The sequence below is a fragment of the Jatropha curcas genome, chromosome 11 (assembly GCF_041381405.1).
Source record: "Jatropha curcas cultivar XTBG-Jc1 chromosome 11, XTBG_Jcur_1.0, whole genome shotgun sequence".
Classification (NCBI taxonomy): domain Eukaryota; kingdom Viridiplantae; phylum Streptophyta; class Magnoliopsida; order Malpighiales; family Euphorbiaceae; genus Jatropha; species Jatropha curcas.
Genome location: NC_143161.1, coordinates 24,260,400 through 24,273,659, shown reverse-complemented (window position 1 = coordinate 24,273,659; position 13,260 = coordinate 24,260,400). Strand labels below are relative to the sequence as shown.

Sequence of the window (13,260 nt, the reverse complement as noted above, 5' to 3'; positions counted from 1 at the left end):
GCGTACGCCACTAAGGTAGTTCCTTGTGCCACTACTTAGTGGGTAGCGCCACAATAACTATGAAACACCATCTTTTTGGTATTTTTCATCATTTTTCCTCAGTTTTCTTGTTTACATGCATTAAAAAAATTCAAACACGCACCTTCGTGCTTTATTAGCATACTTACAGTGGTTTATTTTTATAGAAGAGCGAGAAGCGGGGGAAGTCCGGCGGTAACACCTACGCGGCGGGCGAGTGGTTTGACTGGTTGTTGGCTCGAGTTCAGGATCAAGTCCGGGAGGCAAGATTCGACCGTTTTGTTGACACACTACCTCGGATGCAGGGGCGGACTGTCCTAGCAACATTATGGCGCTCATGGAACGGTGGATGGATACCACCCATACTTTCCATCTACCGTTCGATGAGATGAAGATCACGCCAGTGGATTTTACTGCCATCTCTAGGCTCCCTTTTGGAGGACAATTCGTCATTTTTAACGACCAGTTGAGGACTTTAGATCGACCGGGCTTACGGAAGAGTCTCCAAGCTGCGATAGGCATGGAGCCTACCATCTCTGACCAGAAGGTGCGTTATAAGAGTATTATCTCTCATTACGAGATATGCCTCAGGACCGTGTCACTGAGATAGATGTAGATGTAGCGTGAGCTTATTTGTTCTATTTGCTGTCGACTACCTTATTCACAAATCATGGTAACGACGAGGATCTAGCGCTGCTACCACTGCTGCAGGACTTAGATGTGACTAGGCAATTTAACTGGGGAGCTGCTGCCTTGTCATATCTTTATTATGGCATGGACTAGTGCATCCGTGGAGTGCACTTGAAGGTTGGCTACAGGCGAACCATTGAGGTATTCTTCTTGGCTATTCTCCTTCTTCCATGCTTTTTATCTTTCTACATGAGATAACTGATATTGTCCTTGTGAAATTTAAGATATCATAAAATAACCTTAATTTTAACCAATTAAAAAATTTTAACTTAAAAATATATATAAAATTTCTATAATTTATTTGGATGTTTTTTTTTTACTTTTTTAATAGATAAAATAAATACAGGTAATTAAGCATTTTAAAATTTTAAATTATTATTATTATTATCTTATTGTGTCTAATTATATTTTATTCATTATATTATTATGAAAATTATTAATAATAATTTAATAACTTTTAATAATCAATTATTGTCGTTATAATTTATAATTTAACTTCAACACTATTATTTTAAATAATATATGTAAATTAGGTATTTGAAAATTTTTACATTTTTTTATTTAGCTTAAATGAATATATCTAGATAATTTAGATTTGATTTAAAAAGGGTATAGTTGAATTTCTTTAATTACAAATTGCAATCTAATTTGGTTGACAAAAAAATAAGATAAAAAATTTTATTTTTAATTATCTTGAATTTAATTAGTTATATTGATATCTTATATAATTCAAATTCTATTTTTATTAAAGAATATAATTTTACTAATAATTTTTTAAAAATGTTTTCATGATTTTGATTGGATAAAAAAATAAAAAATAAAAATATTATTATTTATAAATATTTAATTTGATTTATTAGATTGCTTTCTTATTCCATTGTTAACGTATATTTATTTACTATAGGAGATTACAGTAAAAGTTATTAATAAGACATCTAAATTAATTATAAAATATATAATAGACGCTATATGATGATTTTTATAAATTAATTTAATTTTTTTTTAAAAAAAAGTAATTAACGTATAATAAAAACTTTATGAATCAATATATTGATATAGAATTAAAAAAATATTTACTATATACATAAAATGTAATATAATTTAATTGTTTAATTTAAATAAAAATTTATATTTTAATATTATATAAATAAAAAAATTAAACAAATATAAATAAGGAGCATATAAATAAACTCCTATAAAAAAATATCGTGACATGGCCTGATTCAGCGAGGGTTGGATGCCGCATGGGCATGCATGGGTGATTAAGTAATTTCAACTATCATATCAATAACAATAATCCTCTCCTTCCAAAGAGGGAGCAACCGACTCGTGCCGTTTTCCCTCCGTCGCATCTGCCCAATTAAATTCCCTTCTCTTCTCTCTTCTTATTTCTCTCTCCCGCGACCGTGTAAACCACCTGTCTCCCCCATTTCTCTCTACAATCTCTCTTTCTGCGTCTTCAATCTAGGGTTTATGTCCTCACTAATGTCTTACTTTGCAAAACCCTAGTTTTTTTGTTGGTTATCCATTAACAGCAATCTTTTCGTAGTATTGGTAGTAAATAGAATGACAATGGATGGAACGATAAGCAACGGAGGAGGTGGTGGAGGTAGTGGGGATGCTTCTACTAGCGGCGTTGGCGTTGGTGGACCACAAACGCCTGCCCCAGTGCCAATTTCAACGCAGGCAAATGCCCCGCCGCCGTTTCTAAGCAAGACTTACGACATGGTGGACGATCCTGCAACGGACGCGATCGTGTCGTGGAGCCCGACGAACAATAGCTTCGTGGTTTGGAACCCGCCTGAATTTGCGCGTGACCTTCTACCCAAGTACTTTAAGCACAATAACTTCTCCAGCTTCGTCAGGCAACTCAACACCTATGTATGGATTTTTAGATGTTGCTCTCTCTCTTTTATTTATTTATATTTAAGTTTCCCTTGCATTGCTTTTATTTGCATTTTATACTACCTTGGAGTTAGTTTATTTTGTAATGTTGTTTCATTTTGTCTCACCTTTGTTAACTTATGGAGATGATGAATTATGTTTCGAGTTTGTTAATAGTTTTGCTTGCTCTTACGGATATTGTTTGTCTTACGGATTTACTAGAGTTGTGCTTATTCCAGATTTCAATTTGTTTTATAACTAGATTTTGGATTTTGTCACAAAAAATTTCATTTCTTGGTTGCTGGTAAGGTTTGGGAGTAAAGAAGTGGTAAGGTTTGGGAGTAAAGAAATTACTTCGGGTAGGGGGTGAATTACAGAAACGGTTTTGGAGTCATAACTGCATAGGTTACAGCAATTGACAGGTTTTGGTTTAGAGAACAACTGGATATTTGGATTAGATTTGTATAATTGTGTTACCATGTGAAACTCAACTGCTAGTCCTTGAGAATATTAATAGAATAAAGAAAGAAAGAAAGAAAATTAATTTTTTGATCCTATGTTGGGATCCCCAGAGGAGTGAATTTGAGTGAGTTTTCCTTAGTTTAGATAGTGGGAGTTGAGTTGGGCCTATCCTTTTTCTTTAACCTGTATTTTAATTGTAAATGTGTACTGCTGATTGTAGTTGGTTTTCTGGGGTCTTTTTCTAATGTTTGGAGGCTGTTGTGGAATAAGGTGCAAACAAAATCTGTTAGTTACTGACTAATAAGTTATCCAGGCATATGGGCTTACTCCAACCCTGAAATGGTTTGCCGCATCACGGTGAATTATGATTAGATCATTAGACAGTCTTCCTTATTTGGTTGTTGGGAAAATTAAGGACCCGATAAGGGGTCATCGGAATTAGTGGTTGAAATCTAAGACATCAGTCACTCAAGTTGGTCTGTTTTCATTGTCAATAGAACGATTTATTTTAGGACTGAAAAAAAAATGGAGATGCTGTATCTATTCATTGTGGGTGTGATCTGTGAGTATGGTTAATTTGCCCTTTCATTGATGACATGGTGATGTGAATGATAGCGTGCTCCATCTCTAAAGTTTTTGTGATTTTGAGTTAGGAAAGGAATTCCTGTGGTCGTTAGAACTTGGTAGAAAGAATAGATTTGTACTTCTAAGAATGGGAGTTTGCGAGTATTTTGGGATCTCATTTCTTCATATGTTCTTAGGTAGTAGGGATGATTATGGATAGGGTTCGGGTCAGGTAGTACAATACCTATACCTAAACCCTATCCCATCTCTAACCCCCATATCATACCCGGTACTCTATCAGGTAGGGAATGTTATATCCATCCCTAAACCCAATGGATTTGGGTATACTTACGGGTGCCTATGGGTATCCATTAGCCATTAATACCATTATCCATAGCTTCATATTATTTAAATTGGATTATATTGAATTAAAAAAAAAAGGAATTTATCCAAATCATTTATAGAACATTACAAAACATGTAAATAAATTTAGACATAAATAAATGTTTGAACCATGATATATTAAAACTTTAATTACAAAGTTGTTTTTTTTATCATAATTCGTCACTCAAGTGTAATAGTAATAGACTCTGTTAAATGTAAATATAACAAAAATCAATTAATAGAATAACTAAGAAACTTGTATAACAAAATTTATGATAATACTTCACTCAAGTGTAATAGTAATAAACTCTGTTAAATGTGAATATAATAAAAGTTTAATATTATTGTTAAGGATTAGTTATAAATAGAGTTCTATTAGGGGTTAGATTCCTAATTAGTTTATGATTTGTATTCCTAAATAGCTAGGTAGCATAGGAATTCTTTATATATAGACCTATGTAATCGATTGATGAGATACAAGAAATACAATTACAATATAATCTCTATCAACATGGTATCAGAGCCTTCCATTGAAGAAAGAAAAAAAAAAAAAAAAAAGAGAGAAATTTCCCGCAACTTTCCTTATGAGAAGCCACTGCCACCCTAGGAAGCCTTTCTAGGGTTAGTATTTTGCCTCATTGCCCACCCTAGGATATTCTCCAGCCGCCAATTAGCGACTCTCGAGAATCCGGTCGCCGGATTCCAAGCGAATGGCCACCACTCGCCACCTCTTTCTTCCTGCTCTGGTTCACGCGCTGGCGCATGTCCAATGGTCTTTTTCACTCCGGTTCCTCTCTCCGACGTTGGCTTGAAGAGAGACGTGCAACCCAGTGAGTTGCATCGTCATTCTTGGGCTTATTCAATAGGATTGTTTGCTGCGATTCTATTGCAGCTGTGTCGGGCAGTCCTCTGCTACTGTTGTTGCTTTAATTTGCTAAGGAAACATATTTTTCCTTTGCTATGACAATTAGGTAATTTTCGGTGATTTTCTAGTGATTCCTTTTTGCATTAGGGTTTAGTATTGCACATTTGCTGCAGTTACAGGTATTCTGCTTTTGAACCTTCTCCTTTGTCAAGAGTAGTGCAACCCCAGTGAGTTGCATTGTGTTCTTGGCCTTCAGTGGTGTGCTCTGTTTGCCAGATTTTCCTTTACTGCGTTTCTGAATATCTGCGCTACTGGGCTTCCTCTTTGAGTTATTGATTATGGAAGCTTGAAACAGCCCTGTGAGTTGTTTTCTGGTTCAGTGAGATTTGTTTCGACAACCTAAGTGTGTTGTCCTGATTCTGCTACTGCTATTTGGTTTGGGATTCTATATTTGCTATAATGAAGTGGGTACAGTTGCTGAGTATGGTATTGTGCTTTGCTGAAAGTAGTAGTTTGTAACAAGTTAGAGCATGATTAATATCTATGCTCCAACTTGAGGGGGAGTGTTAAGGATTAGTTATAAATAGAGTTCTATTAGGGGTTAGATTCCTAATTAGTTTATGATTTGTATTCCTAAATAGCTAGGTAGCATAGGAATTCTTTATATATAGACCTATGTAATCGATTGATGAGATACAAGAAATACAATTACAATATAATCTCTATCAACAATTATAAAAGTCAATTAATAGAATAACTAAGAAACTCATATGACAAAATCACTAAACGTAAAAATATTATTATCTAAATGCTCCAAATCACCATTATTTTTCTTTCTTATTTGTGAAATTAGAATTTAAATCAGAGTGAAGTCATCTTGGACTACACTACATTATAATAAAAGTAAACAAAAAAAAATTTTAAATCTCTTGGGGATTTTGAATTTTGGGCACGGGTAAGGGTTTGGGTTCGGGTTTATAATAGCAATACCCATTACTCATACCGAAAATAAATCTTTCGTGTATTACCCAAACCCTATCCATACCCAGTCAAAACCCTTAAATGGGTTCAGATCTGGTGCATACCCATTGGGTCTGGTTGGTTTTGCCATCCCTAGTTAGTTTAAGAATTTTGTGCTTACCTCACTGAAGTCAGATGATTGGTGATATTTGATTTCTTAGTTTTATCCCCAAACAATGGTCATTTCACAACTAAAAAGTTTTAATTTGTCTTCTTCATGCCTTTTCTCAGCAACCAAATGAAGCAGAGATGGGAAAAAGGAAAAGAAAGCTTATCTCAGATTGATCATACCTGATTACAAGGTTAATTAATGATTTTGGTTTTTGAATTCTATTATCTTTTACAAATTAGAGTGACTGAAGTTGAAGTTAATTCATCACATGCTGTTTAAAGAGTATAGGCGTAGTAATTAATTTAGCTGCATGTGGAAGAATCTCAGGCTTAGTAATTGTTGTTTGTGGAAGAATCGTAGGAGAACCAATTCTTCGTATTCTAAATTTGGTTGAACAAATTTTGGAGATCTATTAATGCCTGTTCTGCTCCATTACTATTTTTAGAATATGGATTTGATGGGATAAATGCATGTGTGCATGCATTTATCTTAATCCTATGACGCATTTGTCATCTTGATCCAATAGTGGCTTTAATCTTTATTTGTGTGATACAAGTCTCTCCCTGCAGCTTGTGAATTACGTGCTCTCACAGCACGATGTACTTAATATGAATTATTAGTTAATAGAATAGTTAATAGAACTTTTTGTTGGAGTCTTTCTTACAGTTATTTTAGTTTTTATCCAATTCATAAAAGATCAATAGTAATTACGTGCTCTAAGGGTATTTTGTCTCTAATAATAAATGAAGTCTAATTAATTAAGCATTGGGCATGTTGTATTCACTGCAAACAATGTTACTTGGTAAAGAAAGGAATAAGATTTATGTGCTTTCATTCCTCCATGCAAATTGGGCCATTACTGACACATTACTAGCAGATTTTGTGAATAAGGGATTGATTTAATCATATTTTTATCATGCATCAGCATTTTCTTTAATTACTTGTTTGTAAGAACTGTGGCTGTGGTATAGATTTCGTACATGTTTTTATGTGACATGCATGTCAGCCTCTGGTATGTGTCTTCAATTTTACTCTGTCCAAAATGGTAAGGCTCAAGAGTATGATGTATCAACATAAATTTACTTTCCTTCCTGTGTAGCTGCATTTTATGTTGAATTAAAATTGCTGGATGTTTATATTTCACTTGTATCATCACGCTGTAACAGTGATTGAGTTCATTGTATAGGGCTAATAAAGGTTTTAGGTTTTTGTGATCCGAGAAAAAGTTCTTCAGCCTTTCATGTTTGCTTGAGCTCTGTTCTTATGAGAAAGGAATTATCCTGTTCATTCCTGATTTTTATCCATCAAGTCTCTGTATTTTTATCTCTGGAGGTTTTCAAGAATGGTAGTGATTCTATGATGTAGGACAGCTTGAGGGGCTGATTTTAATGCTGAATTTTAGGTTAATTTTGGGTTCATTAGATAAATAGATGGGTAGACATGTAAGGGAATACTTAGGATATGGGAATAGGCTAAAAGTGGCAAAGATCAAACTAACAAGAAAGTGGGATTTTGGACTGTTAAGATACTGTGAGCATTGTCGCCAAACATTACCCATTAACAGCAACTTGAATAGTAAAATAGAAGGGTGTCTAGGCTTCACTCCTACATGTTCTTAGACGTCATGCTGAAGGTTGAATTGTGTGTCATGCAAGCTTGAAGTAGCATAAAATGTTTTTTTTTTTTATTCTTTTTTTTTTTTTGTTGTTGAATAACAAAGCTGAATTAAAAGCAGCTATCATTTATTCTTGAATATCATACTGCCTACAAATGCAAAAGATCATGTTTGTCCTAATCTAACTTGAGGTGTCACTATAACAACTTCTCGGTACAATAACAGAACCCCTGTCTTGCCAACAGGCCTAGAATGTCGCAGTTGTCTTTGGAATACTTATTCTTGTCTATAGCATCTCTGACTGCACACACGCTGGAGGAACTTTGCCACCATTTGTTACTGTTTTATGTTAACCCTAACTGAAGAATTTTTGATTATTGCTATTATTTCTAGTGAAAGAGTGTCACCATGTGAGACAGGCAGAGAATTTGTCACTGTAGACAAGGGGATACCGAATTTAATTTCTTCCTCTTCTGCTTTTATTCTCCTTCTTTATCTGCCATTTCAACTTGAAATTCTATCTGCAAAACGAATCAAGCTTTATATCCTTAACATGATTCCTCTTTGAATTCTTTCAGTACAATGATCTGCTTGTTTATGTTCATCGAACTTTAGAAAGAGAGTATGGTATCTGCCCAAAAGAGTATTCCTTTCCAAAGTGTCTTCATCAAATCCCATGTTGTCACTCTACGTCTTCCAGGTCTGTGCCTCATATTGAAAGTCAGAAAGCCTAATGTTTTCCATTTTCACCATTCTATACCTTGACGTTCTCCGTAAGGCTAACCAAACAAGAATATGGTATTTTACTTATTTGTGTAGTTTATATGTTTGTCTTTGTGCATATTTCTTATAATCAAGTATTTGAACCATTGCAAATTTCCAATCAAGTGTCTATTCTTGTGTGGCTTGCTGAAAATGTCACTTGGACGGGAAGGGCCCACAATAGTGTAAAATATGCTGAGATGGCTGAAGTCATTACCTAGCATTAGGAAATTGCTCTTATGCCCTTTTTGTTACCCCAAATTACCTAGGGTTTAGTTTCCCCTATACATTCTAACTCTTTATCACTTTCGATAAAGCCAACAAGTAATAATTTGTTTGCTAGTTGCTACATCATTCTATTCCTAGTTGGTTATAGGAAAACCCAATCAATCAAATGCACATGTGCAGGGGCTTGCTTTATTCCTTTCATTCCTCTATGCATTCCCAATTTATCATTTTTTTTCTCAAAAGAAAGCAGAAAAATATTTGATTATTTAGTATTTGCGACAGATGCACATGCACTATATTAAAGAGGAAGATAAGTCTCAAATTCTTATAGCTCAAGGGTGGAATGGAGAAGGCCTACCTATCAAATCTTGAGGAAGTACTGTTGGCTGAACCCAAACCAAGAAAAACCAATACTAACGAGTCTTATACACAACCAATCGAGTTTCCATTATTAATCTGATTTTGTGTGTGTTATTTTCTATTTGCTTGTGTTCTGCGATAAAATTTTCATGCTAGGTTTTGTAAATGAACCTTATTCAATGGCTCTAGATTCTTCATTCAATATCCCCTTGTCTACGCGATGAAATCTCTTGATAGACTTGACAACAGCCGCAGATCTTGAGCTGGCCTCACCATTTTTGCTTCTCGAACTTTTCAAACCATAGTTGAAAGAAAGGGCTTTTCCATCATCATTACCACTGCTGCACCTGCCTGAGTTGTCAAAGCTGGGCTGCCGTTCCTCCATTGAGAAGATGAGCAGTTGAGATCCTTCTGCAACTAAACTTAACGATGAGCTCAAGCAGTGGTGATGGTTTGGTTAGTGTTCATACGTGGTGATAATGAAGGTTATGGAGTTGTGTAGTCAACAGCATAAAGAGAGAGGGCAAAAAATGTTAAAAGAATCTGAGAGAGTTGGGAAAATAAACTTTATGTAATTTGGGTTTAAAAAAGGGCATAACAGTAATTTGCTTTATGTAGGCAATGTGTTTTAGCTATTTCAGCAAATTTTAGACTATATTTTGGGACCTTTACATCCTAGTGGCATTCCTGGCTAGCCATGTGGACATTTGATTACTTGATTGCAAAAATTTTTGTGGTTCCAACACTTTGCAAAAATTTTCTGTTCAGACACCAAAATAGAGAACTTTGAAAAGTTCGGACGCCAAATTTATAATTAACTGACAGTTCGGATGTTGATTTGCAAGTAATGTTAGTCTGTAGTTTCTTGCAAGTGAGTCATGGTAAGCCATGCTGGAGGAAATTTTCTTTGGAATCTTCAAACTGAATTTATATGGGGACTGGGGTTCCATTTCTTTATGTCAATGTCATTGTTCCTTTATCCACTGATCCCTACCTTCAGTGTCATTATGTAGCAGAGACTAGAGAATTTAAAAAATATGTACAAATAAGAGAAAGACCAGAAAAAAAAAAAAGAGAGGGTAGAAGTCTGCTTCTTACTAGATTGCCTTTTCCCCATTGGACCACCCGGATCCCACGAGTGAACAGAAAGTTGTCATTCAAAGGTAGTACCTGAACCATCACAGATAATGCAACTTCTTTCAGCTTGAAAATTGCAATGCTATTCTTTATCATGTTTAGCTCCTCAAGCTCTGTTGGTGGTTAGACAGGTGATGCTTTGAGTGGTAATTTACTAATTCTAAGGTGCAAGTGGAAGGAATTTCAAAGAGACTGAATGTCAATATGCATGATTTGTTCTTTACTTTGGTAATCCTTTTAGGCAATGGTTGTATGAACACAGGAATTACCTTGGAGTAGGTAGGGTTCTTATTATCTTTAACATCCCTAAGATCTGATTATCTAACCGTGGAAGTTTGGACATGAAAGTGTAAGAACTCAACGGATCCCCTAGAATCAGTATAATAGGGGAGAACTTGCGGAGGATCACACATATTTACTTCGTTATTAATGATAATACAGTAAATTAAGTGTAATATTTTGTGAAAGCCTCAAATGTGAAGTGCCACACCCTAATTTGTCTTTACATTGCCATTTTTTCATAACCTCAGCAGATTTTTCTTATTCATCGAAAACTTTCCTGCGTGTATCAGGTTCAAGCATTGCAAAATTGCATGGTCCAAGAGTGATTACACTATTTATTTAAGCACGCTGATGATTTGTATAGTTAATTAAAGTTCTGCCATGTATTGATTTTTTTGCATGACTCTATTATGCAACAGGGTTTCCGGAAAGTTGATCCAGACCGCTGGGAATTCGCCAACGAGGGATTCTTGAGGGGTCAAAAGCACCTGCTTAGGAGTATAAGTCGACGAAAACCTGCTCATGGACATAGTCATCAACAGACACAACAACCACACGGACAGAGCTCATCTGTGGGTGCCTGTGTTGAGGTTGGGAAATTTGGGCTGGAGGAAGAGGTTGAGAGGCTTAAGAGGGACAAGAATGTCCTTATGCAAGAACTTGTTAGGTTGAGGCAGCAGCAACAGACTACTGATAGCCAATTGCAAACCATGGTGCAGCGACTTCAAGGAATGGAGCAGCGGCAGCAACAGATGATGTCATTCCTGGCAAAGGCTATGCAGAGCCCTGGCTTCTTGGCTCAATTTGTACAGCAGCAAAATGATAGCAACAGGCGCATAACAGAAGCTAACAAAAAACGGAGGCTCAAGCAAGATGGTGTTTCTGAGAATGAGAGTTCCAATGCCCCCGATGGCCAGATTGTGAAATACCAGCCTTCGATTAATGATGCGGCGAAAGCCATGTTCAGGCAAATCATGAAAATGGATGCTTCGTCCAGGATGGAATCTTACAGCAATGGTCTTGAAGGTTTCATGATTGGCAGTGGCTCACCATCATCCAACGGAATGGACAGTGGGAGCTCTTCAAGCCGTATATCAGGAGTGACTCTTCAAGAGGTCCCTCCAACTTCAGGGCAGTCGACATATGTACCAGCAGCAACTTCAGCTTCCGTATCAGATATGAAGTCCAACCCACACATTGCTGCTAGTTCTGAAAATTTAACAGCTTCTCAGTTTGCAGATGTAAATGCATTGGTTGGACCACAAGATGCACCCTCCATCTCTATTCATCAATCTGATGTGGACATGGTGCCAGCACTTCCTCAGATACCAGAAATGGTGCCAGAAAGTGTTGTTGATATTCCCAGCAATAGCTATATGGAATCTGAAACTGTCGGTGATGGATTTATGGATCTCAGTTCACTAGGAATTGATAATATTTCCCCTGATCCTGATATTGATATATTGCTGGAAAATTCTAGCTTCTGGGATGAACTGGTACAAAGTCCAGTCCCAGAGGATATCGAATCAAGCCCCATTGATGGTAACACGAAGGGAAATGATGTGCAGCCAATGGATAATGGGTGGGAGAACACTCAGCCCATGGATCAGCTAACAGAAAAGATGGGGCTTCTCACGTCAGATGCTAAAAAGCTTTGATCTTGTTGGAACACGAAATGTATATTTCTTGCACTCTACCTTGGGTAAACTCTTTAACCCTTGACTCGAATGGTTTCTTTCGACCATTGAAAAATCAGTCAACCATTTGTACCTGTTACCCATGTTTTTGTTTTTGCGTATATGGTTATTTCTCAAAATTTTTACAATTTAATTTTTACTATTCATATGAATGGGAAATTACTATTCAAGCCGATGGTCTTTGTTTAGGAAGGTTCGTTTTCTGTCCCCATAAGACAAATTATGTTCTAGTTTTAGAGAAGTAGGGACATCTTTTTATATAATCTTAAAGCCTGCATATTTATGTACTTTGGGTGGAAACAAGGGCTGGGGTTGGAGCCTCAGTTCCTCCTTTCCCTTCTCGTCGACGGGGGTGAGTGGGCCTAGAGCGGGAACAGGGAAGAAGTGACGGCGGTCTTTCGAGATTGAATGTGACTGAGAATTGTCTTTCGAAGCGAGCCATTGGCAAGGAGTTCTTTCCCAAAGAAGCATTTAACGATTCTCCGATCTATGTCATATTAACCGATTCACCAACATTAGCCTCCGAAGACATGAGCCATAGTAAAGAAATGTCATTTAGTGTTATTTGCCGTTGCCCTGAAATTAATTGAACGTCTTATATATTTTGCAATTCAATTATAGAGGAATTCCAACCCAATTATATATATATATATATATATATATATATATATATATATATATATATATATATATATATATATATATAATTAGATTTAAAAAGGAGTCTTTTTCAGCTTATTTTGTTAGTCTGAATAAGGTGAAGGTTTAATAAATTGTGAACTAGATAAAACAAACAATTTTCAGTCAACGGTAAAAGAGTTTTTTTATCAATTGCAAGTTGATTTATATTTGGATTGTACTATTTTCAAAATAATTATCAAATTTTTATGTAAATTCTGTTCATATTATTGAGAAAAGTAAATAATTATTGGATATTGTTATAAAAAAAAACATTCAAATTCAAGTAATAATCTTAAAAGTAAAAGAAAATATTGAATAAGTTCTATTGTTGTGCTCAATAATAGCTTTTTAAGTAAGTTAAGTTAAAATGCTGAGTTTTTTTAGTGGTCAGTAATATTATGTTTGAACTAGCTTTTAGAGGTTGAAGTAGCGGTTTATCAAAAATTAAAAGGTTAAGGTAGCATTTTATAAAAAATTAACTTATGTAACGTTAGCATTT

The 13,260-nt window shown here is 35.5% G+C and overlaps 1 protein-coding gene across 1 annotated transcript; it reads left to right on the top strand.

Moving 5' to 3' along the window:
* Positions 1–2,017: 2,017 nt before the first annotated feature.
* HSFA1D (heat shock transcription factor A1D) lies at positions 2,018–12,253 on the top strand. The gene is made up of 2 exons (XM_012225669.4): positions 2,018–2,589; positions 10,803–12,253. The coding sequence occupies exons 1-2, from the start codon at positions 2,275–2,277 to the stop codon at positions 12,039–12,041; spliced, it is 1,554 nt and encodes a 517-aa protein (XP_012081059.1). The 5' UTR covers positions 2,018–2,274; the 3' UTR covers positions 12,042–12,253.
* Positions 12,254–13,260: the final 1,007 nt, after the last annotated feature.